General features: G+C 35.9%; 1 protein-coding gene across 6 annotated transcripts; it reads left to right on the top strand.

The window, feature by feature from the left end:
• The first annotated feature begins 1,182 nt into the window (after window positions 1–1,182).
• On the top strand, window positions 1,183–25,503 carry LOC101895903 (ras-interacting protein RIP3). 6 transcript variants are annotated; one of them, XM_059119635.1, is made up of 6 exons: window positions 1,183–1,570; window positions 6,903–8,136; window positions 20,753–20,927; window positions 21,001–21,058; window positions 21,121–22,224; window positions 24,326–25,502. In XM_059119635.1, exons 2-6 carry the CDS (start codon window positions 8,058–8,060, stop codon window positions 24,566–24,568), a joined length of 1,659 nt encoding a protein of 552 aa, XP_058975618.1. In that variant the 5' UTR covers window positions 1,183–1,570; window positions 6,903–8,057; the 3' UTR covers window positions 24,569–25,502. The 6 variants fall into 6 exon arrangements, with proteins under 6 accessions (XP_058975618.1, XP_058975620.1, XP_058975621.1 ...); XM_059119637.1 differs by having other exon boundaries at window positions 1,195–1,570; window positions 21,013–21,058; window positions 24,326–25,503; XM_059119638.1 differs by having other exon boundaries at window positions 1,195–1,570; window positions 21,016–21,058; window positions 24,326–25,503.
• The last annotated feature ends 1,141 nt before the right edge of the window (window positions 25,504–26,644 follow it).

The raw sequence follows: 26,644 nt of genomic DNA on the forward strand, positions 1-26,644 counted from the left end.
AGCTTAAGCTCTCCCATGAGCCATAGAAGAGCTTAAGCTCTCCCATTAGCCATAGAAGAGCTTAAGCTCTCCCATGAGCCATAGAAGAGCTTAAGCTCTCCCATGAGCCATAGAAGAGCTTAAGCTCTCCCATGAGCCATAGAAGAGCTTAAGCTCTCCTATGAGCCATAGAAGAGGTCCAGCTCTCCTAAGAGCCATAGAAGAGCTCCAGCTCTCCTATGAGCCATATGAGAACCCAAGCTCTCCTATGAGCCATAGAAGAGCTCCAGCTCTCCTATGAGCCATATGAGAGCCCAAGCTCTCCTATGAGCCATATGAGAGCCCAAGCTCTCCTATGAGCCATATGAGAGCTCAAGCTCTCCTATGAGCCATATGAGAGCTCAAGCTCTCCTAAGAGCCATATGAGAGCTCAAGCTCTCCTATGAGCCATATGAGAGCTCAAGCTCTCCTATGAGCCATATGAGAGCTCAAGCTCTCCTATATGTCATATGAGAGCTCAAGCTCTCCTATATGTCATATGAGAGCTCAAGCTCTCATATATGCCATATGAGAGCTCAAGCTCTCCTATGAGCCATATGAGAGCTCAAGCTCTCCTATGAGCCATAGTAGAGCTTAAGTTCTTCTATGAAAAATAGGAGGGCATGAACTCTTCTATGGAAAATAGAAGAGCTGAAGGCCTTCCATAGAAAATAGAAGAGCTAAAGCTGAAGACAATAGAAGAGCCTCAAGCTCTCCTAAGAACCCTAGAAGACCTCAAGCTCTTCTGTGTCCAATAAAAATATTAATCTTTTCAATACCTCAATACAAGACCTCAATCTCTTCTATAGCAAATACAAGACCTCAAGTTATTCTATGGCCAATAGAAAACCTCAAGCGCATATATGGTTAATAGAAGACCTCAAACTCTTCTATGGACAAAAAAATATATTAGGCTGTTCTACAAATAAAATAGAAGACGTCCAGCTTTTCCACAAAAAACCTTGTGATTTACTATTGAAAAAAAACGCCAAAATAGCCACATTATTTGAAAACTTTGAAAAAGCTCTTCGTCTCTCTTAAAAACCAAGAGACCAACAAGACAATCAGAACTAATGTTTTGCTAATTGAGAACTTCATTATTTCTTGGTCCCCAACAGACACACAATTTAAGGGAGCTTCTTGGCCTCTTCGCTCGGAAATTCCATTTCAGTTTTCCCTCAGATGTGGATGCGGAAAATGTAGAAAATTGGTCGTGGTCGTCGTGGTTTGTCTAGAAAATGTTTATCCTAAAAAAATCGTGTTGAGCTGTGAGCGGCGGTGTGTTTTTTTGCGTGTTGTGTCATTATCGTTTAGAACATTTGTTGTCTATGAAGAGGAAAACGACAAACAGCGGGAGAACGGGCGGTCGTTGTTACTGCGTCAAACGGTGGACAGACGGGCTAACTAACTAACTGCTAACTAAGTAGCTAAGAAAATCCTAATAAGTGAATAAATGTGTAACAACAATTAACTAATAAAACAAATACAACTACACTGATAGCATACATTCGGGTGTATGTGTGTGTCTGCAGGCATACGTCAACGTGTTCAAGTAAATTGTTTAACATTAATTTTGTTTTAGCATAAAGTGAGAAAGAAATTAAGAAACGAAATTTCAAATTGCCATACACACACACAGAGGTACGCACATATTCACACAAACACACACACCCGCACATGGAGACACACATATGCAAGTAACAAACTAGAGCATTGTGTTTATGTTTATTATACGCCGTCTGACCGTCTGCTCTGGCGTATGAATGATACGAAACGACACCGCCACCGCGTCAAACAGCCCAAATCGATGGAAGGAGGAGGCAGAAGAACAAGAACACCAAGAAGCAGCAAGGGAGGATACCCAACGAGGCGTTAACCCTAGAAAGCACACGAAAAAAAAAGAAAGTACAAACAAAGCATAACTCAGACATACTTATTTGCACACAAACACAGTGGTTGTCGTTCTTCTTTCGTCGCCGTCGTCCGTCGTCTTCTACTTCTTCTTCATCATCATCATCTGCCACTTGGTGGCGGTGCGCTTCTCTTCCTCGTTTTCTCATTTTTTGATTTATTAAGTAGTTGTTGTTTGTTTTGTTGTCGTTACCGAGCCATCGACAAAAAGCCAGTGAGTGGTGCCATCCAGCTACACAACAGATTCATTCGTTTGCCAGCCTGCCTGCCTGCCAATGAAAATGGCAAAGCAGAGGTTGACAGACTGTGACCTGTGACCTCATGGACATTACAATCGAACATATGTATGTAGTTACTCACACACATGTGAACACGGGATTAGATGGCAAATGGAAAAAAGAGTGAATTTTTATCTTGGCAATGCTGCTGACTGACACCAAAATGGAATTTCAAAAAAGGAAACAACTTAAAAATGTGGCGGCGTCCCATTCCACACACACCCCACCTTGGGCAAACCACAAATCTGGGGAAAAAGATCTTTTTCTGTCTTTTCCACCTTAGACGAAGTCGGTTAAGTGCCCCTCGGTGGTTTGGCTTGGCCTACTAACAGACAGACAGACAGTATCGCCAACATATACAGGTATGGCAACGTAACACTTCAACAGCCAGCCAGCCAAGCTGACAGGCAGCCAGCCCAAGCCCCAACCTCCTTCCACCTGCTGGATTTTGTTGTGCGGATTATAAAATGCGATTTTCATTGAATACACACAGAGGTAGAGTCGCTGGTTCGGTTGGTTCACTGTTGCCTCGTTAACAGTCATCTGTTATGGGTTTAACAGTGAGCACAACTCGTTACTCGTTGTCTCAATTGCTCGCTGATGTAGGCAGCTTGACAGGGAGAGAGTGGAGAGAGAGAGTTTAAAACAGAGAGTTGTGTTGGTTTTTTTGTGGAATAGAGATTTTCAATCTGTCACTTTGTTCAGCAAGACCGTTGTTGATTATCCTGTGGGAACAGAGTTGCCAAGTTATTTACGCGAAGTTTTGGGGGATTTATTATATATATAAAGCTTGAAACACTGTTGGACAAATTTTAAGTTTTTTTTTCAATGAATATGGGAAAAACATACCAATTATGGAATTTTGAAAATTTACACCGCAAAATAAACTAAATAGAGGTGGGCAAGTTCCCCCCTAATCACATCATTTGACATTTTCGGAATAAGATTTCTTGGAATCCGCTGATTTTAGGTATTTAGTGTCTAGGTAATATTACAGAGAACAATACGACGATTATTTTGTACAAGTTTTAACCCATGGCACATTTCAGGGTTTTAGCCTTACTGTCTATGAATTTGTGAAAGATTCTCCTACAAAGCATCATTTTGGAGGGAAGACGTCAAAGACAAACTTGTTTAACACTACATTTTCTATAAATCACCAAGAAAATATTTACATCAATGTTGCCAAAAAACGAAAATATTTTCCATTTTCTCATCGGCCTTTTTTCGAGTTGATGCATGAAAGTAGGTAAAAAATGACACCGAAAATTGAAGAGAATCTTTTATAGTACATAGTACAATGTTCCTAAAATTACATTGAAATTCGAGGAAGAGCATTTCTTCCTTTGAGACTTTCCCCCAAAAAAAAAAGTATTAAGAGGATTTTGGCTCGGAATAGAAATATGTTGAATTAGCAGTACTAGCAAGTGCTCGTTACTTCGTCAACGAAAAATCCACCATAAAATTTTAGATTCGTTCCAACAGTTCGTGTTAAACTTGTACTCAAAATGCACAATTTGTTAAGTTTGATCAAATTTTCTCGTTCTAAATTTTCAAACTTTCAAGGTTGGAAATAATAATGGTAAAATGTTAACCATTTACATCAACAATTATTCAAAATCTTTTAATTTTAAGTTTACCAAGAAGGTTATCGGTAGAAACATTGCACAAGGCAGCTACATTAAATTTTTCTGTCCAAAACTATTTTAATGTCTCCAATATCACATTTCAGTTTTCAGCTCTATCCCTTCATCCAATACCAAATCTATTTATATTTAGTTCGCATATCCAAAACAATGTTCTGTCATTCAAAATTAGTACCATTTGGTATTTTTCGAACAATTATAGCACGGATTGCATTTCTATCACCACATCCATAGCTCAATCCCGACCAACAGCGACCTCAATATCAAGTTTGGGGATTCCAGCTCTATTCTTTCACCCACTACCCAATTTCCTAACATTTAGTAATTTTCGAACAGTTATAGCACATATTTTCAAAACCATATCTCAATTTCAGATTTGAACAGAGGCCTTAATATAAAATTTGAGTATTCCAGCGCTACCCTTTTCTCTCCATCTCCATATCTCAACTCCAGATACCAATTGAAACCTCTATATCAAATTTGAGGATTCCAGCCCTATCCCTTCATTTAATACTAAATTTAGTACCTTTCGTACAAGTATAGTACACATTTCCAAAACCACTTCCAGATCTTAATTTCCGATACCAACACATACCTCAATAACAAATTTATAGATTGCAGCTCTATCCCTTCACTCACTACCCAATTTTTGTACCATAGTATATTTCGTATAAATATATTACGCATTTCAAAAACCACCACCACAGACACCATCAGATTATCAAATTTAAAAATTGTATCTCTATTCCTTCACCCAATACCGAATATAGTGCCATTTGGTACTTTTAGTCCAATTATAGTACACATTTCCGCAACTAAATTTATATATGCAGGCTGCAAATGAACAGCGACGCTCATACCAAATTTCAGATTTCAAGCACTATATGTTCACATTACCAATACCACCTCTTTATCACAAACCTTACCTCAATACAACATTTCAAAATTCCAGCTTCGTCCATTCACCCTAAACCAAACTGTTCCAAATTTAGTACCATTTCCTACAGTTCGAACACATAGTACGCATTTCCAAAATCAGCTTCCTATATCGAACTTAATTTCCACCCTTGTTTCTCATACCAATTTTCAAGTTTTAAACTCTATCCGTTCATATAATACCAATAAGTAACAATTTTGAAGTTTAGTACCATTTTGAAAATTTTGAAATCTTAAAGTTCGAATTTCCAAACACCCATATACGGCACTCCATCAGTTACTCTCATTTCAAATTTTAGAATTCTAGCTAATTCCTTTTGTTTAATGCAAAGTATTTAATTATACCCTCAGCCATATAGCTAGAGAGGGTACATATGGCTATATATCCTTTGATACTGCCAAAATGTGCCTCATCGAAAGACCAAAGATATGTTTGGACCAAATCCGTTTCAGAACATTTGGAGTCGATCTAGCGATGTCCGTCCGTCCGTATGGCTCCTCTCGAAGGGAGTATCCGATTTGACCCAAACTTGTTACATCGTAATAGTATCGTCAAACCTAGATCGAGTTCGGAGATGGGCAATATCGGTCCACTCCTTCTTTTTCCTCCTCCACAAAATGTGAACATTTTCAAAAAAAATATACTGCACTGAAAGAGAAACGATGATCCGATTTTGCTCCAACTTTGCTAGGCCTGGTGCGAAAATGGACAATATCGGTCCACTCCATCAAGTACCTCCCCCACAAAGTGCCAAAATTTTGAATAATTACAACTCTTATAACATGTGATGTAATAGTCTAATTGTCTTCAAATTTCACGCATAACATTGTTTCTATTGACACAAGATCTGTTGTGAAGATGGGAGATATCGATGCACTCCTTCTGATACCTCCCCCACAAAGGGTCAACATTTTGAATGTTCATGAAGCTCATAAAACACGAAATTAACATCCGAATTCATTCAGACTTGCCACATCACAATATTTCCATCAACACAAGATCTGTTATAGAGATGGTAGAGATCGGACTATTCATTCTGGTACCTCCCCCACAAAAGGTTAAAATTTTGAATAACCAAAACAATCATAAAATCCGAAATAAGCATCCGGTTCTCTTCAACTAAAACACATCACAATATTTTTATTAGCCCGAGGTCTGGTGTGAAGATGGGATCTCCGATTCCATTCAGACTTGGTAAATGCCAAAATTTCTATCAACACAAGATCTGTTATAAAGATGGTAGGGATCGCACCATTTCTTCTGGTACCTGCCCCCACATAGGGTTCAAGATTTGCGAAACTAGTCGGCGATGATTTGTACTTGTTATATCTAAATATTTCTCTTAACCAGAAATCTGAGATGAATAAGTAATTTATCGGAATTTATGATTTCGCATAAAATTGGGTATAAATGTTCGATTTCCTTCAAAATTTGTCAAATACAAATATCAGTCTTAGGTCAGATACGAATTGGTCAATATTGGCCAACTGCTTCGGAACCTCCCCTAGTAATAAAGAGTCAGCAGTTTGAATAATCATAACTCAAGGCTGGGGGTATTCATCTGTCGGCAAAACCGACTGTTACTATTTTACGTGTTTTTAATACATTTTAGTACTTTTAGTCCCCTTTTAGTACGAATTTTCTAAAAACCCGACCTTATTAAAGGGTTTTATTTAGCTCACCCCGTTTGTTTTATTATTTATTATTTTTTTTTTTTATTTATTCATTACTATTTTTTTTTGAAAAACTTTCCTTTTATATCTCATCGCTCAATTCCTCCTAACAAAGAAAAATGCATTCACATGGCAACCCTGTGCTGCAATGTCTGATTATGCTCCTGTTTACGGTCGTTCTTGTCATTCTATTGACTGTGGTGAAAGGTGGTGTATTTGTTCTGGCTACTATTTTTCTACTATGCCAAGGAGCTAACGTAAGCTCTCCTGAGCTCTCCTTGTGCATGTGTGTGTGTGTTTCTGTGCTCACTCGCTCGCTCGCCTGCTTTTGCCATCCATTGTGCCTGTGTGTCCTGAATGGATGTGCGCAGCTACACAAATGCTTCTTCTTCTTCTGCTTCTTGCTATTTTTCATTCCTCCTTTTTTTTATTCATCCAGAGATTCCTTAATCATAATCATCATCATATACCACCAAAGCATAACTTCACTTTCATAGACCAAAAAGGCGAAAAACGACTGAAAAATGGAATCTTTTGAAGGGAAAAATTCATTAAAAAAAAAGCCTTGGTGGTAAAGTGTTAATAAATTTTGAAAATCCAAATCCAAATGCAAAACCAAATAGAAGTGCCGAAAAAAGACTGTACATTCTTTTCTAACAAATTGCAATAATGTTTAAATAAAGAAAGCGAAGAAAAAATATACCCCACAAAAGAAAATTCCAAACTAAACCCCGAAAAAAAAGGATACAAAAGAAGTGAAGAAAATTTTTTAGTGAACCCAGAATGTAAATGCCCTCGAGGCCGTTTACCACAACTGGTTACATACGACTCCTGCACACACCAAAAAAAAAGTAAAAAAACGAGCAAAAAATAAGTTTTGAAAAAATTGAAAAAAAAAAAATCGGTGCATATCACCAGTGTTAAACGAAAATCCGAAAGTTAAATAAAGTCTAAATCGAAAAAAAAAAAAACAAAACCTAAACCGAAAATACAAATATTCCAACAACAACAACATAAATGAAATCCGTTCCATAACCGTACCGTCTTGTCTTTCCTCCTCTATATTAAAAGAAGAAATAAATATATAAAAAATTACAAATATATATATGTATATGAATACACTCTCAGCTATAAAAAACAGAAATTAATCTATATTTAAATATAAATCTTCATTATTATCATCATCTCTATCGTCATCATCTTTAATATACTACATATGTATATTCCTCCAAATGCAAACGCTTCCTATTTTACAACTTTATAGTAGTCGCAGAAGATTGTAGTACTCCTCCTCGTCGTTTGTGAAAATCAATGGCCTTAGCTGGAACAGTTGTTGGTGTTGTTGTTTTATTCGTGGTGAAGTACAAAGCAGGAATCATCATCATCATCATCACCATCGTTGTCGCCATCCAGAGTTTTAGTAGATTGTGACGACGACGGCGAGATGGCAACAATGTCGTCGATATAGGCAGTAACATCAAAGGATACGTCAAACTGTGTGGATTTTAAGCAAAGGAATTAAACAAAAAAACAACAGCAACTAAAAAACCAAACAAACAATATTTCACACACACACATACATTTCTTATAAATTATGGGCTGTGGACAAAGTAAAATTCATCTTTATCCTCGTAAATCGAAAAGTAAAGCAAATGGCAAAAAAGGAGGACATGGTAAGTAGTAATAGTAGTAGTCATTTAGAGACAGTCATTCCATCCACCCATTCGCTTCACTCAACTTTACTCCCCATTCCCAGCAATTTAACAGAACCCAACATACTCTGCTGTACCGTGGACGTATACGCAATGTAATGTAACATAACAGCCGAAGCATAAAAACGCAACAACAATAACAACATTGTTGCTATTGTTTTTAATAGAAAACCACAAATAGTTTAGCAACAACAATGTGAGAGAAAACAACACAGAGAATGAATGAAGAATAACAATTAAACATTTAACACTCCATATGAAATGATGTGAAACAGTTGTGTTTTATCATAGGCTCCCCCCATTTCGAATACTCAAACAAACACACACAATCTCTCGCTCTCTTCGTTTGCTTCTTCCACAGATTATTATTTTTACATTAAAGTAAATAGTCAGTGATGCCAATGTGGCGATTTTTTATGCTAATTTTTTCACTAAACGAGAGATTAAAAAAATATATGATTCATCTTGAGACGAAATCTGTGATTCGAGAGAATATCCATAATTCTGTGGCTATTCCAATATTCCAGTTCTTCGCTACCTTGCAAATAGGGATGACTGAGTGTGTGCGACTGTCATTTAATATCCGTTCAATAAGTTTGAATCGCAGAATTTTGAAGATACTTTAACTCTGTGGAACTTTAACTCTGGGGAGAATATCTCCAGACAAAAATAAATAAAACTGACAAGGTTCATCCTAAAGCAGGGTCATATTCCTATCTGGTCAAAATTCCACAAACATTGCATATTTGCTCTGTAGTACATGCCCGGAATCTAACGTTTTTTCAACTACTACTATTATTATATGACTGGAACTTTGCGAAGAGCCACTAAAAATGTTGTCCAGGTTTTTGAAAAGAAAAAAACATATTCTTATAAAATTTCCCATCTTCTCAAAATTCCACACACATTGCATATTTGCCCTGCAGTATAGGGTCCGAAATCTAACGTTTTTTCAACTCGTGCTTATTTTGCGACTGGAACTTTGCTTTGAAAACCGTGGTAATATTGCAGAATGTGTGGGAAAATTGAGTACGGATTTCGGAAGAAGAGAAGCATTATCAGGTCCGTATGAAAACAAACAAACTTGGGGCACAGAAAACCTACCCGCTTACATTGAAAAGACGATGCACTCAAAAAAACGAGGTACCGTTTTTTTTTTTTGTGCGGATGGTCAAGAGGCATAATTAGACCATTGTTTTATACCCTCCTCCGTAGTAAGTTTGTCAATCCGTTTGTATTCTTGATCAGCATAAAATTCTATGTCAATTTAGAGATGTCCGTCCGTCTGTAGAAATTACTATAGCTTTCGAACGAATTGAAATAAGTAGATACAATTTTACATAGAGGTGTGTTTGTTCTGCAGAACTTTTGGTAGTGAAATTGGGCTATATAGGTTCACGTTTTTGTATAGCACCCATATTAAATGATTTTAGCGTCACTATTCATCGAAATTGTTTCAAATTTAAAGTTTGTAATGGGTACTACAGAATGCGACAGGAAACTGCGTATGTAGGTCCACGCCTTCATATAGCCCCCATATGACGGTACCTTCCTATATTCGGTATTTTGATGATTTTAGCGACATTATTCAGCAGAATTGTTTCATATTTCATATTTGAAGTTTCTAAAGGCTAAAACAGAAAGCTATAACAGAAATTTGACTATGCATGTCCACGTCTTCATATAGCTCCCATATAACGGTACCTTGCTAAATTCGGTATTTATATTATTTTAGCGGCACTATTAATCCGAATTGTTTCAAATTCGTATTGGGTACTACAGCATGTGACAGAAAACTTCGTATGTAGGTCCACGTCTTCGTATAGCCCCCATATGACGGTACCTCCCTATGTTCGGTATTTTTATAATTTTTAACAGTATTTTTCAACATATTTTTTTAAATGCCAAATTACTTCCAAATGTTGGAGGGTATTCAAAGTTCGGCCCGGTCGAACTTATTGCTTTCGGACATGTTTTTGTCGAAAATAAACAAGGAGTGACCTCGTAAAACGAATTTTTCTTCACAAAAACTTAAAGTGGAGTATATTGGCAACATTTGGTTTCAAGAGGATGACACTACGTGCCACAACGACACTCAATTTAAAAACAAAATATTTGGCGGACCCTTTTCGTAGTTCATTATACCCTCAGCCATATGGCTAGAGAGGGTATATATCATTTGATACGGCCAAAACAATCCCCATTGAAATAACTGTTTTAGACCCTAGGTCTCTTTGGACCAAATCAGTTTCCTCCTTCTTTCCTCCTTCTGGTACCTCCCACACAAAATGTCAATTTTTTCAAAGAAAATAATTTACTGCACCGAAAGAGAAATGATAGATTTTGTTCCAACTTTGCGAATCATAATATTTACATCAGTGGTAGGTCAGGTACGAAAATGAACAATACCGGTCCACTACATCAAGTGCCGATTGTCTATAAGTTTTCGATTGTGTTTAAATTACACACATCCAATTTTTTCTACTAACACAAGTTATGGCATGAAGATGGAAGATATCGGTCCACTTCTTCTGGTACCTCACCCACAAAGGGTCAAAATTTTGAATATTCATGAAGCTCATAAAACGCAAAATTAAGATCAGATTTCATTCAGACTTGGTACATCTCAATATTTCCATCAACACAAGATTTGTCATAAAGATGGTAGAGATCAGACCATTTCTTCTGGTACATCCCCCACATAGGGTTCAACGTTTTAAAAAAGAAAAAAAACTCAAAGAAAGCGAAATAAGCTTCCAACTCTCTTCAAATTTCACACATCTAAATTTTTTTGCTAACACAAAATAATCGAACTTTGTCTGAGGGTATATATTTGTCGGCAAAACCGACTGACACTTTTCAACTTGTTATTATAACTTTTAATCATTCCCACAATTTTTTCAAGATGTTTTTTCAATGAAATTCTAATAAATGAAAATGAGTAGTAAGCACAATTTGGCACTCTAGTTTGGTTTTGGGCATTTTTTTCAAGATAGAGTAACTGATACTTATTCAGACCGAAGTGAATATTTTTTAAGCCTCGAATTGAAAATTTAGTTATTTTTTATCATTAGATCGAAAAATCTGCAACTGGAAAATATTTGTACAAGCACTCTGAGAACCAACAAACGTGGATTTTTAAGAAATACTTTTTCAAGCACTGTCAGGGCCAAAAAAATACCAACATACACCAATTTTCGAAGAATAGTTTTTGAAAAAGACCAATAGACCAATGAACCCGAATTTTTAGAGAATATTTCTTCAGGAACCAACAGACCAATAAACATGGATATTTAAAAAATTTGTTCAGGGACTATCAAAAAACGTGGTTTTTTTAAAAAAAATATTTTTGCAAGAAGCAAAGACCAATAAACGTGAAATTCGTAGTTAATCGTAAACGGAGAATTATTATAACCGATCGATTCGGGTTTTGATCGGTGTGCTGTTTATACCCTACACCACAAGGTGGTCAGGGTAATATGTCTTTGTGCATTAGTTTGTAACAGGCAAAAGGAAACGAGATAGACCAATAGTTCATTTTTATGATCTGCATAGAATCATATTCTGAGTCGACTTATGTATATCCGTCTGTCCATTTATTTTTGTAAACAAAGTACAGTTCGCATTTATTGCCCTATCCAGCTGAAATTTTGCACAAACCATTTGTTTGGCCCAAGGACGAACCCTTTTGGAGATAATCGGTCAAAATTTACATATAGCTCCCATATATATCTTCGTCCGATTTGCCTTTTATTGTGCACTAAACGTGTAATATCAGCCCGAATAGTATGACATTTTGCACATACAACCAAATTAGGCCTGAAAATAAGTATGCCAAATTTGATCGAAATCGGTTCAGATATAGCTATAGCTCCCATATATATTGTTCATCCGATGTGTTTTTTTTTTTTTTTGTCCTCCGCAGCCGTAATATGCACTATGTAACAACAATATCTGGGGAAATATATCAAATACAGCTCAGAAATAAATTTGCTAAATTGTATCGAAATCGTTTCAGATTTGGATATAGCCCCCATATATAACTTCGTCCGATTTACCTTTGATTGTGCACCAAACGACTAATATTTGCCCAAATGGGATGAAATTTGTCACTTACGACCGAATTGAGTCTAGAAGCTAGTATGTCAAATTTGGTAAAGATCGGTTCAGATATAGCAATAGCTCCCATATATACTGTTCATCCGATTTGTTATATTTGTTACCCACAGCCGTAATATGCACTCCTAAACAACGATATTCAGGGAAATATATAAAATACAGCTCAGAAATATCTTTACCAAATTATATCGAGATCGGTTCCGATTTGGATATTTGGAATGTAAATTCATTAATTGTTACGGCAACAAAAACATAACTTATGACATGTCTCATTTCAACAAATTGTACCATTTTTTTTCATTCAGTCTTCGTAGAAAAACAAATTTTTAAAAGGAACTAAATATATTTAAAATATAGTTTCTAAAACTCCTATCTAAAAAATCCATCACCCTCCATTCACTTTCTTGACAAATTGGGTAAAAAAAAACACTTTTTAATACACAATTTTCCTATTTTCTCTTTTCGAGTTTCATAATACCTTTTAACATTTGTGACCCAGAGTACATAATTTGTCAACATATTAAGTGTATTATGTTCTTTCCCAAACACACATGTGCCAATATATGAAAATAAAAAAATAGTTATCAAGGAAATTGTTAGTTTGTCCCCCTTTTCAGTGGCCCAATTTCCTTTTCTAAAGCCCAACTGATTTTCAATTTCTTTTATCTTGTATTTGACGATTTTTTAGCACAAACAATGTTGGCATCACTGTTTTATAAACAATACTCCCTGCAACACAAAACAACATCATCATCATCGTCGTTGTGCTCGACGTCGTTGTTGTAAATCATATACACATAATGGAACTGAATTAGACGAACACACACACACACATACGCACATATGGGTGTCATTCCCAACCACCCACTCTTTATTGTGTATGGGCCTGTTTACTCCGTTCCTCCTTCTTCCCCGCTCTGGCATATGTTTTTGTCTCACATGGTGTTCTACTGAGGACAGGACACAAAATGGGTGTTGGGCGTGTGTGAACGCGTGTGCCTGTGTGCAATACATTTAGACATAAATAAATACCTACAACATAAATAAGTGGTACATTTGTTCCATAAGGATTTAGAATTTATACCGAAAACGCACAAACCCACCCACCCTCACCGCCGTGCCTGCCACCTGTTCGTTTATTTAGATTTTTGTTCGCTGCCTTCGCTGTTTCTGAATGTTGTATTCGTTTTGCACAGCTATACGTCCGTACATACAAACATACAAATTTAAGTCATAAAGTATGCTTTGAAGGACGGATTCGTACGTACAGCGGTCGTTCATTGTTTTTAGGATTTGTTTTTTTTTTTCTTCTTCTACTTCTCCGCCAAGGCACAAAGACCCATAATGATGAGCGACAAAGAGAGTACCTATGTAGAAGGGTGAAAAGCAAAAAACGAAAACAAAAAACATGAAGAGAACACAAAAGAGAGCTAACAAACAGGCACTTATAACACCTTACAATTTACATGAAATGCGTTAAAACAAAACAACAACAGAATACGATTTAGTTGATGGTTTTTGTTGTTAATGGCTCTGTTAAGAAGTAGCACCAACTAACGGCGGCTGCGGTGGCAGCGGTCACCGCTGCATCAACAGCATCACCATTTGGCAACTGAAATCAACATGTTACCATTACTTTTGTTCGGCGACATGGTTTCCATGTCGAATTATGCGATTTGCAAATTACAAGCATACACACGAACATTCCAACACATCTGTGCTAACGTTTTGTCGTGAGCCATATTAAATGGAAAATATTTTCCTCTTTTTTGTTACATTGCAAAAATGTGAATGGGAATTTTTTAGTTCGCATTAAAAGTAAGCGAATTTCAGAGAATTTTTTCCAAGGACTTTCAGAGGTAACAATCGGGGATTTTTAAAGAATATTGCCTTCAAGGACCAAGAGACCAATAAACGTGGATTTTTAAGGAATATTGCCTCCAAGGACCAACAGACCAATAAACGTGGATTTTTAAAGAATATTTTTTCAAAAACCAACAGATTAACAAACGTGGATTTAAAAAAAATCTAGGACCATCAGGACAAATGAACGTTGATTTTTAAAGAATATTGTTTTAAGGGCCAACAGACCAATAAACGTGGATTTTTCAAGGACCAATAAATGTGAATTTTTAAAGAATATTTTTTCAAGGATAAACAGACCAATAAACCTGGATTTATAAAGAATATTTTTCAGGGACCATCAGGACCAAAAAACGTGGATTTTTAAAGAATATTTTTCAAGGATCAACAGACCAAATATTTTCCAAGGCTCTGAATGATTATCAAACGTGGATTTTTAAAGAATATTTTTCAAGGATCAACAGACCAAATATTTTCCAAGGCTCTGAATGATTTTTAAACGTGGATTTTTAAAGAATATTTTTCAAGGATCAACAGACCAATAAACGTGGATTTTTCAAGGACCAATAAATGTGAATGTTTAAAGAATATTTTCTCAAGGATCAACAGACCAATAAACCTGGATTTATAAAGAATATTTTTCAAGGACCATCAGGAACAATAAACGTGGATTTTTAAAGAATATTTTTCAAGGATCAACAGACCAATAAACGTGGATTTTTCAAGGACCAATAAATGTGAATGTTTAAAGAATATTTTCTCAAGGATCAACAGACCAATAAACCTGGATTTATAAAGAATATTTTTCAAGGACCATCAGGACCAATAAACGTGGATTTTTAAAGAATATTTTTCAAGGATCAACAGACCAAATATTTTCCAAGGCTCTGAATGATTATCAAACGTGGATTTTTAAAAAATATTTTTCAAGGATCAACAGACCAAATATTTTCCAAGGCTCTGAATGATTATCAAACGTGGATTTTTAAAGAATATTTTTCAAGGATCAACAGACCAAATATTTTCCAAGGCTCTGAATGATTATCAAACGTGAATTTTTAAAGAATATTTTTCAAGGATCAACAGACCAATAAACCTGAACAGACCAAATATTTTCCAAGGCTCTGAATGATTATCAAACGTGGGTTTTTAAAGAATATTTTTTCAAGGCTCTGAATGTCTATCAAACGTGAATTTTTAAAAAATATTTTCATAGGCTCTGAATGATTATCAAACGTGGATTATTAAAGAATATTTTTTCAAGGCTCTGAGAGTCTATCAAAAGTGGATTTTTAAAAAAATATTTTCCTAGGCTCTGAATGTCTATCAAACGTGGATTTTTAAAGAATACTTTTTCAAGGCTCTGAGAGTCTATCAAAAGTGGATTTTTAAAAAATATTTTCCAAGGCTCAAACGTGGATTTTTAAAAAATATTTTCCAAGGCTCAAACGTGGATTTTTAAAAATTATTTTCCAAGGCACAAATATGGATTTTTAAAAAATATTTTCCAAGGCTCAAACGTGGATTTTTAAAAATATTTTCCAAGGCTCAAACATGGATTTTTAAAAAATGTTTTCCAAGGCTCAAACGTGGATTTTTAAAAATATTTTCCAAGGCTCTGAATGTCTATCAAACCTGGATTTTTAAACAATATTGCCTTCAAGGACCACAATATCAATAAAGAATAATTATTCAGGGTCCTGCATGTCTATCAAACGTGGATTTTTAAAGAATATTGCCTTCAAGGACCACAATACCAATAAAGAATAATTATTCAGGGCTCTGAATGTCTATCAAACGTGGATTTTTAAAGAATATTTTTTCAAGGCTAAAGAAGAATTTTTCAGGGCTCCGAATGTCTATTAAACCTGGATTTTTAAACAGTATTGCCTTCAAGTACCAACATACCAATAAAGAATAATTATTCAGGGCTCTGAATGTCTATCAAACGTGGATTTTTAAAAAATATTTTCAAGGCTCTGAATGTCTGCCAAACGTGGATTTTTAAAAAATATTTTCCAAGGCTCTAAATGTCTGTCAAACGTGGATTTTTAAAAAATATTTTCCAAGGCTCTAAATGTCTGTCAAACGTGGATTTTTAGAGAATATTTTTTCAAGGCTCTGAATGTCTATCAAACGTGGATTTTTAAAGAATAATTTTTCAAGGCTCTGAATGTCTATCAAACGTGGATTTTTAAAGAATATTTTTTCAAGGCTCTGAATGTCTATCAAACGTGGATTTTTTAAGAATATTTTCCAAGGCTCTGAATGATTATCAAACGTGGATTTTTAAAGAATAATTTTTCAAGGCTCTGAATGTCTAGCAATCGCTAAACGATTATCAAACGTGGATTTTTAAGAAATATTTTTCAAGGCTCTGAATGTCTAGCAATCGCTGAACGATTATCAAACGTGGATTTTTAAAGAATAATTTTTCAAGGCTCTGAATGTCTAGCAATCGCTAAACGATTATCAAACGTGGATTTTTAAGAAATATTTTTCAAGGCTCTGAATGTCTAGCAATCGCTGAACGATTATCAAACGTGGATTTTTAAGAAATATTTTCCAAGGCTCTGAATGATTATCAAACGTGGATTTTTAAAGAATATTTTTCAAGGCTCTGAATGTGTAGCAATCGTGGTTTTTTAAAGAATATTTTCCAAAGCTCTAAATGATTATCAAACGTAGATTTTTAAAGAAAATTTGTTTAAGGCTCTGAATTTCTATCAAACGTGGATTTTTAAGAAATATTTTCTAAGGCTCTGAATGATTATCAAACGTGGATTTTTAAAGAATATTTTCCAAGGCTCTAAATGATTATCAAATATGGATTTTTAAAGACTATATTTTCATAGCTACGAATGTCTATCAAACATTGATTTTAAAGAATATTTTTCCAAGGCTCTGAATGATTATCAAACGTGGATTATTAAAGAATATTTTTTCAAGGATCTGAATGTCTATCAAACAAGGATTTTTAAAGAATATTTTCCAAGGCTCTGAATGTCTATCAAAAGTGGATTTTTAAAAAATATTTTCCAAGGCTCTGAATGCCTATCAAACGTGGATTTTTAAAGAATATTTTTTCAAGGCTAAAGAAAAATTTTTCAGGGCTCCGAATGTCTATTAAACCTGGATTTTTAAGCAGTGTTGCCTTCAAGGACCAACATACCAATAAAGAATAATTATTCAGGGCTCTGAATGTCTATCAAACGTGGATTTTTAAAAAAACATTTTCCAAGACTCTGAATGTCTATCAAACGTGGATTTTTAAAGAATATTTTCCAAGGCTCTGAATGTATATCAAACGTGGACTGTTAAAGAATACTTTCCAAGGCTCTGAATGTCTATCAAGCGTGGATTTTTAAAGAATATTTTCCAAGGCTCTAAATGATTATCAAATATGGATTTTTAAAGACTATATTTTCATAGCTACGAATGTCTATCAAACATTGATTTTAAAGAATATTTTTCCAAGGCTCTGAATGATTATCAAACGTGGATTATTAAAGAATATTTTTTCAAGGATCTGAATGTCTATCAAACAAGGATTTTTAAAGAATATTTTCCAAGGCTCTGAATGTCTATCAAAAGTGGATTTTTAAAAAATATTTTCCAAGGCTCTGAATGCCTATCAAACGTGTATTTTTAAAGAATATTTTTTCAAGGCTAAAGAAGAATTTTTCAGGGCTCCGAATGTCTATTAAACCTGGATTTTTAAGCAGTGTTGCCTTCAAGGACCAACATACCAATAAAGAATAATTATTCAGGGCTCTGAATGTCTATCAAACGTGGATTTTTAAAAAAACATTTTCCAAGACTCTGAATGTCTATCAAACGTGGATTTTTAAAGAATATTTTCCAAGGCTCTGAATGTGTATCAAACGTGTATTTTTAAAAAATATTTTCCAAGGCTCTGAATGTGTATCAAACGTGGACTGTTAAAGAATACTTTCCAAGGCTCTGAATGTCTATCAAGCGTGGATTTTTAAAGAATATTTTCCAAGGCTCTAAATGATTATCAATCGTGGTTTTGTTAGAAATTTTTTCGAAGGACTATCAGAGGAAGGACTTCCAGCTAATAATCGTGGATTTTTAAGGATTTTTTCGAAGGATTATCAGAGGAAGGACCTTCAGCTAATAATCGAGGATTTTTAAGGGATTTTTTTTTTTTTTTTTGGAATTTTTTATTAGTGGAAAACTGTGAATTTCAAGAAATTTCATCAAAGGACCAGCTAAAAATTGTTGCTTTTAAGGAATTTCTTCGAAAGACGGTGGATCAGTGGAAAGTCGCAAATTTGAAGAAATTTTTTCGAACCAATTTTTTGGAATGATTGTCTATAAAAATTAAGGATTTTTCAAGATTTTCTTTTCGAAGGGTTATCAGTGAAAAATTAAAGAATTGTTTAGAAGGACTACCGCATAGGCCACCATTTTTAATTATCAAAGAATTTTTCGAAGTGATAACAGAATTTTTAAGATTTTTTTAAGAATAATCTGCCCAAATCCTTGAATATTATTTGCTGAAAAATAGTTATTTTGCCAGGGATTTTTCAGCAGTTAAATAATTGGGTTCCATAAGATTTTTTCACAGAATCCGCTCTGCCCAAAACCTTGGATTTTAAAAGAATTTTTAGAAATACTATCTTTTGTGAAATAATTCAATTTTAAATAATTTGTTAAAGGGACCTCGACATTGTATTTTTAGAGCTTTTTTCAAAGAGCTATTACCTAAAAATCATAAATCAGTTTCTATCAATTCTTGGTCCTTATCATGTCAGCCCAAAGTAAATGCACTTATGACCTCATTTCCCAATGTTTTTTTTTTTTTTTTGTCATTCCCCTAATGGTTCAAGATCCCTGATGCAATGCATTCGAAACAACACAATTGATATTCAGTTCATGTTCTTTGCTCTCAGCGACAATTCCCACTTTACATCCTGAACTGGATACATTAAAAGGATTGCAGAACAACAACAAAAACAAAGAAAAAAACCAATTCACAATAAGTGATTGATTTTTACTAATTTGTTACTTGATTGAATGTATACATGCACACAAACACACACACACACTCCACCTGCATCATATCTTTCAGAGCGACACATCAATGAATGAGTATAAAACCAGACATTCACACACACCGAACACACACCTGTATGTCGTTGGTCCTTTTGTGAGCAGCAGTTCAAACGATGAATAAACAACAACACCATCAATGAAAACAGGACACACATGATTTGTCATCGAGTGCTGCTAACGATGAGATGTGCAAACAAAAGATTCGGGTCATGCAAATCGAATGTTTTCATTTGATAGAATACCTGACTGGCACAATACTTGTACGTTGCTCGCTCCCTTCCTGCCTCCCTCTCTCCGTCTTCCACCTCTTGAGTCTAAGAATCGCTTTCAGAACAAAATACAGCAAAAGACCTGCATAAATATTTTTCTTATTGTTTTTAATATCACATTAAGAATAATGTCATGTGGGGCGGGTGTGTTGGTTGGTGTGTACATGCATATGGGTATGTGTGTGTATATGTGCTTGTGGGAGAATAAGAGCCTACTGCATCTGAATGATAATAGTTTTTAATTAAAATGCATTTAGCCATTGTTTGTTTGCTTGTTTCAAAAAAACATGCTTGCTTATCTGCGTTTTGCCAACCAGTTTAAGATGCCAAAAATTTCCATTTTCCAGGATATGCCCTCCAAGGACATGATATTTACTTCTTAAATGCCATTGAAAATGTATTCTGTAAAGGGTTGAAAGATATTGTAGGCAAGAGGTCATTATTTGCAAGCTAATGAAGTTTTGTTTGTGGCTATTGTGCGTATTGTAATTATTCTTGGGTGGCGCGTGCTGAGTCCTGTTGGAATGTCCAAGGTCTGCGGCCAAAATGTTTGTGTGCCCAAGGTTTTAATACACCCTCCAGAATAATTTTGCGATAATATTCGGCATTTATTCTGATACCACGGTCGATTAATACGAGCGGAGTGCGACCATCGGTTGTTATGGCGGCCCACACCATCACCATGGCCGGCGCTTGAGTTCTGGTGACCAACCGAAGGTGCACATTTTCAACTGACATTTTGTGGTGTAAGTTCTTGCACTTTTTGGAATTTCAATGGATTTACCCCGAGCTCATTTTTCAATATTTGCGAATGGAATATTGCGATATGCTCAGCTCACGAGCCATTTCCACGTTTGGAGCTCAAAAAGTTTCGGAAAAATATTCTTCAAAAAATCCACGTCTGGAGCACAACAAGTTTCGGAAAATTTTTTTTTTTAAATGCAGGTTTGGAGCTTAACAAGTTTCGGAAAAATATTCTTTAAAAAATCCACGTTTGGAGCTTAACAAGTTTCGAGAAAAATATTCTATAAAAATCCACCTTTGGATCTCAACAAGTTTCGAAAAAAGTATTCTTTAAATAATCCATGTTTGGAGTGCAAGATGTTTGGGAAAAAAGTAGTCCTCTTGGCCGACCTTATGTAGACCTCGATATGTGTTTCCATTCCAAATGTCCACGTTCTGATTTAAATATAGAAATTTGAATTAAAACTCATAAATCATTTATATATCTCTTTTAATTGCAGGCGATTCAGAAGCCGAAACAGACGAAGAGGAAGGCCATATCGAAGATGCCGAAAATCGTGAACGCGATCGAAATGAAGACTCTGAAGAGAATAGCAATAAAGAATCCAATGAAACGGACGAAGAAGTTTCGGTGTCACTGCTGCGGGCCAGAAACCTGTCCCTGTTACAGAGCCAGTGAGTTTCCAATTGTTACATGTTCTACCTCAAGGAGTGCCACATTTTTTTAATTGTAAATTTCCCATTTCAGGGAGATATCCAGCAGTCAGCAGAACTTTTTCCGTATGTTGGATAAAAAAATCGAAGAGGTAAGCTGGGCAAATAAAACACCCGCAAAATGGAATCTAATTTTTGTTCTATCTCTCCACAGGGACCGGACTACGATTCAAATAGCGAAACCGAAATAGCCCTAGAGGAAGCTCGCCTAAATGCCTTGGTCCAGCATTGGGAATCGGCCAGCCTAACAGCTTCCATGTGTTCCTCAGCTAGTCGTTCGCTGCAAACAACACCAGTACGCCAGACACCGGCCAAACAACTGATCCAGGCAACGCCCCGCGCCATGCTAACGACGACGGCTATACCACCACAAGTTCTTAACTCAGAGTTTCTACCTCATCCTGGTGCACCAGCAACTGGCGTCAGTCAGCTGGGAGCGGGTGCGGGTACACTCAAACTTACGCCTAGTAAGCAAATAACCATTCCTCAAATGAATTCGGGCATGCTGCACCAGATATCGGTGATGCCCCAAATACCGATGAGCATTAGTGCGGCCGCCGTTGTGGACAGTGCGGCGTCGGTGAATATGGCCACAGTCAATGTGAATACGTCCAATGCCCTGGCTATAATGCAGCAGCAGCAACAGCAGCTGCAAACGACACCACAACCACCTCCCAATGCACAAACGACACCGCAACAGTATATGTTGGCCATACCGGCTGGATCGTCGCCACTCCTGGGCAAAACTGGTCAGGTTAGTCCCAAACGTTTGGCCGATGGTCGTTTGTTGATTAATTCTAGTCCGTTATCGCAACAACAACAACAACAGCAAATGCAACAACCCCCGCCGACCAATCCCATACACCAGCAGTTTATGACCGCTACCCCGCCAAATTTACAAACATCAGCAGCAACAACAACAACACCACTCAATTACGTCAATGGAGGAAGAGCGGCGCCCCAATCGGCCGTAAACATGCAATTGGCCTATTATGGCCAGGCGGTGCAAATGCCGCCCACGCCACAGCAACAGCAGGCGGTGTTGCAACAATATGGAGATGTCATAACTCAGCAACAACAACAGCAGCAGCAACAACAACAACAGCTCCAACAGCAATATGAACAACAGCAACAACAAACTCCACATGGCCAAATACAAACATCATCATCATTGTCATCATCAACATCTTCCGCATCGTCATATTATGGTGATGTAGTTGTACAACAACAACAGCAGCAGCAACAGCATAATGTTCAGGTATGTATTTGGTAGTGTTGTTGTTGTTATTTTTGTAATAAAAAACAAGCCATTGAGAAATTGAGTGAACACAGTGGCACAAATATTAAATTCTTCTAGAGCAGGGCCGGGCAGAGTGTCGTTTTATCTGCTTCCATTTTTTTTTGAATGTAGAGAAAAATACGCGCTGTGAAGGCATGCGTCCTTACTTCTTCTTGGAAATTCTTCAAAGCGTCTTCTTGATCTTCCGTGGACCGAATATCTTCCATAGTTTTTTTATGGACTGAAGACGCTCTACAAGTCTCTTATAGAAGAAGAAGACTTTATGTTTATGTGAGAAACGCTATGGCAATATCACTGTTAATTTTACTGAACATACCCCACATAAACACTGTTCCTTGTTATTCTTCTTCCTTTGTTACTCTCTCTCTCTCTCTCTCTCTCTCTCTCTCTCTCTCTCTCTCTCTCTCTCTTGTTATCCCAGCAGTCCGCTGGCCATTACAATTTAATACCCATCCAAATGTATGCTGTTTTGTCAATAGGAAAAAATGAAATAACAGTGGTTTATAGCATACAACTAGCATCCGATTTGGATGAGTCGCATTGCTATTACATTGTGGAACAAAATCCATATTAGAATTAAAGAACAAAACAAAACATAATAAAATGTGTGCATCGCACTTGCATCTGAATCAGATGCCTTTGTATTGTTTTGTAAAGTTTTTTTGTGTGTGTTGTTGCAGTCGGTGTTGTGCCGTTATTCATTTTTGATGCTTCTTTCTTTTTTAAAGCAAAATTTTATTCTGTGAAGTGTTTTTGAAAGTGCAAGTTGTGAATATTGAAAAAAAGTTAATAAAATAAATAATTAAAATAAGAATATAGTAAGTGTTGTGTGTTAAATAAGTTAAATAAAATGTCAGGATTCAGTAGGAGAAATTTAAGACGATTAAAGAAAGTGGAAGCAAACAATTTAAAAAGAAATTCACTGTTTGGAAAACAATGATATTGTACTAAATGAGCAGATTCCATGCATTCCAAAATTGTAGAAGATTTTGGAAAATATGTAAGAATATTAAGAAATCTCCGTTACAATCCATTAATAATTTTATTTCTTTCAGGTTAGTATCATAAATATTATAATTTCACCAGATGACCTTATTAAAAACTTCTGCAAGATTATTGACATTTCTATAATATTATCTTACAGCTATGATGGTACCCAAAATAAAAAGGCGTTTAAGGAATATAAACTTTTAATCATGGCCATTTTCGGTACACCAAAAAAAAAAAAAAAATAAAAATTGTTTCAAATTCCCTAAGGCCACACACTTCCGGACAATGTCCTACAATAAAAAAAATGGAAAAATTTAATTTTTTCCTTTAGTTTAAGCTTTGTTTCTTCCCACGTCTTTTGAATAAGTTTTATGAATATCGTTTTTATGCATTATTTTTAATTATAATAATAATATTTTATTGTTGAAAACACTGTTCTATAATACGAATATTTTAATAAAAAACAGCTGAAATTTAAGTTCGACAATCTAAAATGTTGATGGAATCGGACCCATCCAACCCTCGCTTACAATGTTGATAGATTTCGGACCCATCCAACATTCGCTTACGTTGTCGGTAGATTTCGGACCCATCCAACATTCGCTTACATTGTCGGTAGATTTCGGATTCGTCTGACGGCCTAGGCCATCGCTGTGTAAATGTAAGTAGAAATTGTATACAGGCTTTGGATGGGTCGCACCTACATTGTCATTGGTCTCAGATGGAAGATGTATGTGCTAAAAAATCCGCTGGGATGATGATTGTGTAAAGGCCGCTTTTGGTTAGCAATACCGTGGTCACTAACACAAATATGAATAGAGCAGGAATAGAAAAAATGGAGAGAGAAAGAGTTGTAAACTTTCAAAGAAATAGAGTTTGAGAATGCAAAACAGTATTCTAATTCTAATTTGTTTAGTAGAAAAAAAATTAGTAGCAAATTTCCATTTTAGCAACCAAGGAGGTATGTTCATTGGAACATAAATATACATATTTTTAGATAGTTAAAATCTCTAAAAATCTTTATTAGAATCATTTTGACATTTTTCTCTCTCTCCCTCTCTTTTAACAGACATCAAATACTGAATATAGGTTCCCACCTGCCATCAGTGTGCAACGTTTAGCACCTCAGGTCCAACGGCAAATACGCGAAACCCAGGAACTCATCAAAGACTCATGTCCACAACTGTATACGGCTGGCTATGGCAGTCCAGGGCCACCACCGTTGCGCAATCAGACAGCCGTTAATGCACGCAATCATCCCAACAGCCGAAGACCCAACCTGGAGACACAATTCTCGCAGGAGCTCTCGTGATATATAAATAATTAGCAGCAAACACAACAACAACAATAAAGTTATATTTAAAAACAAAAAACAACAACAAGAAAAGCCAAACTAAAAGAACATTCGATGAAAAAAGAAAAGGAAAACACAAAACACTAAAGGAAAAAAAACAAATTATTAAAAAAAAAGTAAACTACAAACTAGAAATCTAGAATATCTAAAAACCAGGGCTATTCGAGTGAATATTCCCGCTGGACAATTGTTATCTGCCACATGTGGTGGTGTAGTGTATATTTTTGCGGTCCTGTGCAATGGGTTCGGCGTTGGAGCCAAACAAATACATGCATACATACACATAACAAATGAAATGGAAAGAAAGAAAATAAAGAAATGTACTCTCTCTCAATTTCACATTGCTGGTTCATAAAATTAAGAAACACAGACACCTACACACACACATTCATCACATCTATAAAGCCAAAATAGTTATAAATTCTGTTATAAAAAAAGACAACAACAACCAAACGATGTTACAAAGTAAAAGAACTGCGCTCATGCCACAATCCATTACCGCATTTACAACATGGAGACAGACACACGCCTCCTGCTAGCCATGCATTAATTCAGTGATCCCTGTGCCAGAAATCGCGTGAGTTGTAAAGCTCGCATTTTTGTCGTAAAAAGGTGATAACATTTGCCGAAAAGCTAATGGAGACAATGTGTTGACTTTTTCAGATTATGAGGTGGCACCAAAAATGTTTGGAAATTGTGCTTTACAGATGGAGCGAAGCGTCATAAAATTGTTCACGATCTATAAAAAGCCGAATCAGAGCCGAATATAATTTTTTCATATGCTTTGGGGGAAAACCCCACTTGCGGAAAAATTGTCATCGGCAGATAACTTCTTGATTGCCTAAGTCCATGTCTTTACATGGTCTACAAAAACGCCTTTGGCCTTCTATAAGAGGATCTCTAGGGTCCTTTACGAGAACACTTTTTGGTCTTCTTTTAGAGGACCTCTTGCTCTTCTATTAGAGAACATCTTGGTCTCCGATGAGAAGACCCTTTGGTATTCAACGAGAAGACCTATTGGTGGTGAAAAGACCGATTGGTTTTCTAGAAGAACTATTGGTATTCTGGTAAAAGGCCTATAGTTCCTCTTAATGAGGTCTTAATGAGTCTATTAGCCTTTTTTAAAGGACCCTGGGACCTCTATGAACCCTTGGCTTTCTATAATTGGAAATATTAATCTCCTATGAGAACGCTTTTTAATATATTCTAAGAAGGTATTCTAGGAGAAGAACTCCTATGGGAATATCTCTTTTTTTCGAGAGGATATCTTGGTCTTATTGTCTTCGATGAGAAGCCCAATGGATCTTATATGAGAAGTCAAATAGGTCTTATTAGAGAAGTCCCGTTGGGCTTCTGTGAGAAGGCCTTTTGGTTTTGTGGGACAACGCCTATTGTTTTTTTTTTTTTTTTTTGTTTTGTAATGATCTATCTTCTGTGGGAAGCCCTCTTCTGCTTTTATGGGGAGACCTCTTGTTTTCGTTTTTTGAGAAGGCCTTTCAGTTTTCTATGATCTCCGGCTTATCCTTTTGATTCTTTTGGCAAAATGTATGGGTCTTCTATAAGAAGATCAATTAGTCCCTTAGGACAAGACCTGATGGTCGTATCAGAAAAGATATATTAGTCTTCTGCGGGAACCCCTCTTGGTCTTTTTGAGAAAAACTTTTAATCTTTTATGATCTTCTGTTCACCATATGACTTCGTTCGTTGGCAAGATCTATGGGTTTTCTATGAGAAACCCTCTTGTCCTTCTATGGGAAGTCCTCTAACACTCTAAAATTCTGATTTAATTTTGTCAGAATTTTTTACATTCATCAATTTGGGCATCCTTTCGCCAGTTAAGTAACAATGTCCCAACTGAACCGAGAATTTTTTCTTTTATGCTACCCAAGTCCCCATACTATCCTTTCAGCACATTATATTCTTTAATTTGGGCGTTATCTGCTGCAGATCGTCCAACTTCTCCGTGTTCTCTTTTTGAATACTCCTTTTGTATATTCCATTAGCAGTGATAAGATTTGGTACTACTTTGTCATC

The sequence above is a fragment of the Musca domestica genome, unplaced genomic scaffold (genome assembly GCF_030504385.1).
Source record: "Musca domestica strain aabys unplaced genomic scaffold, Musca_domestica.polishedcontigs.V.1.1 15, whole genome shotgun sequence".
NCBI classification, from domain to species: Eukaryota; Metazoa; Arthropoda; class Insecta; order Diptera; family Muscidae; genus Musca; species Musca domestica.